Source organism: Atta colombica, unplaced genomic scaffold (genome assembly GCF_001594045.1).
Source record: "Atta colombica isolate Treedump-2 unplaced genomic scaffold, Acol1.0 scaffold13, whole genome shotgun sequence".
Classification (NCBI taxonomy): domain Eukaryota; kingdom Metazoa; phylum Arthropoda; class Insecta; order Hymenoptera; family Formicidae; genus Atta; species Atta colombica.
Genome location: NW_017259217.1, coordinates 521458 through 526488, shown reverse-complemented (window position 1 = coordinate 526488; position 5031 = coordinate 521458). Strand labels below are relative to the sequence as shown.

The 5031-nt window shown below is 31.5% G+C and overlaps 1 protein-coding gene across 2 annotated transcripts; it reads right to left on the bottom strand.

Moving 5' to 3' along the window:
- Nucleotides 1-2392: 2392 nt before the first annotated feature.
- On the bottom strand, nt 2393-5025 carry LOC108684263 (RILP-like protein homolog). 2 transcript variants are annotated; one of them, XM_018188494.1, is made up of 6 exons: nt 4283-5025; nt 4035-4179; nt 3765-3892; nt 3152-3522; nt 2985-3083; nt 2393-2909 (listed from the first exon to the last, which is right to left on the bottom strand). In XM_018188494.1, exons 1-6 carry the CDS (start codon nt 4592-4594, stop codon nt 2786-2788), a joined length of 1179 nt encoding a protein of 392 aa, XP_018043983.1. In that variant the 5' UTR covers nt 4595-5025; the 3' UTR covers nt 2393-2785. The 2 variants fall into 2 exon arrangements, with proteins under 2 accessions (XP_018043983.1, XP_018043984.1); XM_018188495.1 differs by having other exon boundaries at nt 4059-4179.
- Between the last annotated feature and the right edge of the window lie 6 nt (nt 5026-5031).

Sequence of the window (5031 nt, the reverse complement as noted above, 5' to 3'; positions counted from 1 at the left end):
TATATATATATAAATTGCAACAAATCCTTCTGTAATAGAAATTTTTTAACATTCGCAAATTTTTTATATAATTTTCTTTTTATTATATGTCATTGAGAGAAAACTTCTTTTATTACCTATTAATTGTAATTTATGGCCAATTCGGAAGAACTAGTACGCACTGATGCATATTAAAGCTGTTGTACACTGAATGTAATTTGAATATAAAAATGAAATGCAAATATTATGCGAATTATACATATTTCATCTAATAGTACAATGAAATGTATTGAGTATTTCACAATCGATTTTTATGTTTATAAACATATCACGTTATTTTATGTACAACGACTTTAATGCGCTGAGTGCGTCCAATCGAATTCGCTATTAGATACTCTTAGCGATATATATCCACTTTACTATTTTTTCAGTTATTTGAATACACACACACACGCGCGCGCGCGCACACACACACACACACACACACACACACGCACGCACGCACGCACGCACGCACGCACGCACACGCACATATATAAAATCAAAATTAATAACTGAAATAGGTTCAAGTGATTAAATGTAACAAAATAAGTAATGCCGATATGAGCCAACTCAAGATATTCAAATGTAAATTACAAATAATTTATTAAGTAAGTAAATACACGCATATATGTTTCTTTAATGCGAATTTTTCCGAATAATTTTGTTTTGTGTTAATAATTATTTGGAGGAAATCGCATTAAAGAGAGAATGTATGTGTTATGATCAACATGAATGAATGATCAAAATTATTAAATATCCAATATTTCTCGAAACTTGATCATCAAATTATCCGATTTGATGAAGTTGTGCGTATCATGTGTAACCATATTATTATTAAATTGTCCGATTTAATAACAAAACGAAACTTTTATGGAGATGGTTCGAGCAAAAGACACAAATATATATATATAATTTTGTGTGTGTGTGTGTGTGTGTGTGTGTGTGTGTGTGTGTGTGTGTGTGTGTGTGTGTGTGTGTGTGTAAATACATATCGACGATTTTTTTAATCGTCATATATATATCCCAGAAAAATATCATATTTTCATATAAATGTTTCACATATTGAAATGAATGTAGTTAAATCAACTTGTGTTTTATGAGTATATTTACAATTGTAACATGGAAAAAACTTATTCATTTTTATATTAACATAGATAAATGTATTCGAAATGTATTCGATTCAATATCATGTCCGCAGACAGTTATAAATGAGATAAAAGAATTTAGATAGAAAGAATATAGATATGTTACAATATACAAAAAGTAAAAAATGATGTACAAATTCAAACATGTTTTAATCATAAATGCATTTTGACACACTCAATATATTCATGTTAAAATAAATTAATAAAATTTAAAAAATAATAAAAATAAAATATTGAGTCGTCCGGAAAGTTCGTGCCGCAAAAAAATTAAATTTAATAAATGAAATTAAAAATTTAAATCTTCTGCATTTCAATTTTCCTTCAAAATCGGCATGAACTTTCCGGACAACCCAATATAAACGCTATGATCTGTCTAATATATAATTTATTATAAAAATTGCGTTTAATTGCAAGATTAGAATATAATTAATTCAAGATTAGAATATCATTAATAATATATAGATAATCGATGGAACAAAGAAAATTATTAAAAGATAAGATATATAAATCACTCTTTGAAGTTTAGCAAACATAAATTAGATACTTTGGTATCTGCGCGCGCGCGCGTGTGTGTGTGTGTACATAACACACATATTAAGAATTTTAAGCACGACCGTATATGAATACATCAAATACGATAAAGAAAGCTAAGATCGGTCAAATTTTGGATGTTACAAATAAAATTATATATTTTTTTGTTAAATCAATTTATTCCAGATATAATTACGAGCCGATAACATTCAGTTCAACATAATCATTCTGAAATGCTACTAATCCCTTCTTTATTTATTAAATTAAATTAGAAAGAAAGGAAGAAAGAAATTTATTGCGAAAAATATTATCTCAGCCAGGATTCGAATCTCTCAACTTTCCGGGAAGAGTGTCTTGGTCTCAGTTTGTCGTCTTGGTCTCAACTACTCAGGCAACACTCTTCCCGGAAAGTTGAGAGGTCCTAGGTTCGAATCCTGGCTGAGGTAATATTTTTCGCAATAAATTTCTTATTTTCTTTCTTTATATCTGGAATAAATTCATATATATATATATATATATAGAAAAAAAACGAGACCTGTTTCACATTAGACATAATTAGATCAATGTACATTTCAAACTACACGCACCTAATTTTGAAAAAAACTATAATATTTTTTTCTATTTGATCACTATCTTTTTCTTACATACATTACGAATATCCTACGTATCTATTAATTTCAATGAATTCACCGTCTAAAGAGAGTAAATGGAAAAAATGAGAAATATTATGATGTACTAAGATCGTGCAGCTAAATACACATTGTCTTTTTTTTTACATCTATACAATTATGTACATGCACACAAGTTTCTTTTGTTGTATTATAAGTTTATACAAATTTAGTATTTCCTCTATTCGCTCATTGCATGCACATCTATTATGAACCAGGTCTCAGCAATATCAACTATCTTTCTTATAGGAATTGCTATCTCTACGTTAAAATATCTGATGTAAAATTGTATGTATATCGAGCAGTCAGAGAATGTTGTTACGTAAATAAAAAGTCTAGTCCTAAGCCACGTCATCCTTGGTTGTCGTCCTCGACAAGTTCTAATTACTTAAAATTATCCAACGTATTTTTAAAAAAGCATTATATAGATGTATCACAGGTACTGTTACCAGATAGAGCCATTTTTGAAAGACTAGAAAGACTTCGTCTGGGACTACTACCTCCGAGAAAGCTGCTGCTAGACTCAGAGAATATTTTTCGGAAGCTAAAATAAAATTTTAAAATACTTCAGATACATGTTACACATAAATATGAAGAAACGAAAATAATAAACACATACAATTTACGAATTCCAGATTCAGAGGATTTTTTCCATGGTGCATCATCTGGTTCATAAGGAAGCGGCCCCTGCACGGGTGCATCTTTGTCATCCTCAGGACTGAAACAACATGAAATTATATGAATATTTTATATAATTTATATATTATTTATTATTCAATGACTTACATTTCAGGTTTTGGTCTATATAATTCTAATTCGTCTTCGAGATCCGAAACTCTTGCTTTCAATTCATTTCGCTCGTGTAAAATTTCTTTTAGTTCGGCAGTCGTGAATCTGGGCCTATCAGGATCATCCAAGTCATAGATTGCTTTGTTCGTCAAATCAGGACAGCCTTGTAATTTACTCAAATCCTCATTTTCCTTCTTAGCCATGCCAAGCCTTCCTCGAAGATTTATAAGTTCCCGATTCTGATCCTGCAGTTGTGCTAAAAAGTCAGCTCTTTCTTCTACTAAACCTCGAGCTTGCATTTGCGCTTGTCGTTGTTTACGTTTCAATTCCCGTCCCAGTACGGTAAGTTTCTCCACTTGTGCACTCAACTATATACAACACGTTGTATTATTATGTACAGCTTATAAAATCATATGAATTTTCATGTTAAAACATAATTTTAAAACGAAATTTTCTCTTTAAATCTTTAATAATTTTAAAGTACTTGGAAATATATTCCAAGTATAATAGACATAAGATATATATATTTATATTAAAAATATACATATCTTATGTCTATTAAAAAAAAAATCATCGAATTGTGCATATGTACATATAAATACCAATTTACATTTTCAATTTCTGTGGTTTTTTGTGACAATTCTCGATCTCTAGCACGGATCTGCTCTCGTTGTTTATCTATCATAGACCTCAAATGTTGTAGAACTGCTATATCAACCTCCTGACTAGCTGTGATAGCTAAAAATTAACGAAACAGTTATTTCATTATTTTGTTTTTTTTTATACAATTTATACAATGTTCTGCCAAACGTATGTTTGTATGTTTAACAGAACTTTTTAATAATTATTGGATTAGTGACTGGTTAATTGGTGTTAGTACTTGTTTGTTTACTGCTGTACTGACTATCACTACGTGATTCATGTAGAGATTCGGCTAATCGTCTATTTTCTTCTTGTAATCTAGTAACCATTGCTACTAAATCACGTGATTCTTGTCTCCAGTGTTCTTCAATTTGTTCCAATTCCTAAAAGAATTAAAGTTGACAATACATAACTGTGTATCAAATATACGATCATGAATTACAAATCGTATTAAGATTGTTATATAAAAGTTAAACCATTAACTACCTTTTCAAATCGTTGCCTATCTTCAGCCTTTCCAATTTTATCGCTCTCAAGTTGAGAGATCTTAGCACTCAGCTCTTGCACCATAGTATTTTCACGCTCATTCTTAGTAGCAAGATTCTCAAGTAGCTCTAAAGCGTTTATTACCTTTGGCATTAAATTGGTTACTGACTCCACCCCAAACAGATCTATGAGCTTTTCGCATTCCTTCCCTATCTCCGATGCAATATCGTACACATCTACTACTGACACATCAGATGCAACAGAATATTCTTCCATTTTGCAAGTTGCGTTTCCTCTCAGACAAAACGGCATGAATACAACTTTTTGCCGCAGCACGTTCTACGCGTAAATCTGCTCAATGTTATGAGAAGGAGGTCTCATAAAGATGTTTCGCCCGGAAATTATCGCCTTCCTACGTTTCTAATGTTTCTATACACTTGATTGTGCGATCTCCGATGGGGAATCGTATACATACAAGACAAAGTTACAGATAATCACAGCCAAGCTACACGGAATATTCTGGTGCGTACGCCACAGATATATACGTGCCTGTAGTGTTTGTGATAAATAAATTGCGTGACTTAGGTGTGGCGTTAATTGTCAAAACGACAGAATCCGCAATCACGCATCGACGGACGTTCGCATTATGCACTCGTCGTTTCTTAGATCGAATATAAGCCCGAGAAGTGCAACGGACTCCGGTGATGTCATAGCAATTCTATCAAAACGTGTTTAAATTCCGGTCGCAC

Bases quoted from the DNA above. Each gene is read 5' to 3' on its own strand.
- LOC108684263 (XM_018188494.1), bottom strand. From the start codon at position 4,594: ATGCCGTTTTGTCTGAGAGGAAACGCAACTTGCAAAATGGAAGAATAT. The intron at 4,180-4,282 runs GTAGTTAATGGT...TAATTCTTTTAG, and splicing joins ATAGGCAACGATTTGAAAAG to GAATTGGAACAAATTGAAGA. The intron at 2,910-2,984 runs GTATGTGTTTAT...ATTTTATTTTAG, and splicing joins GAATCTGGAATTCGTAAATT to CTTCCGAAAAATATTCTCTG.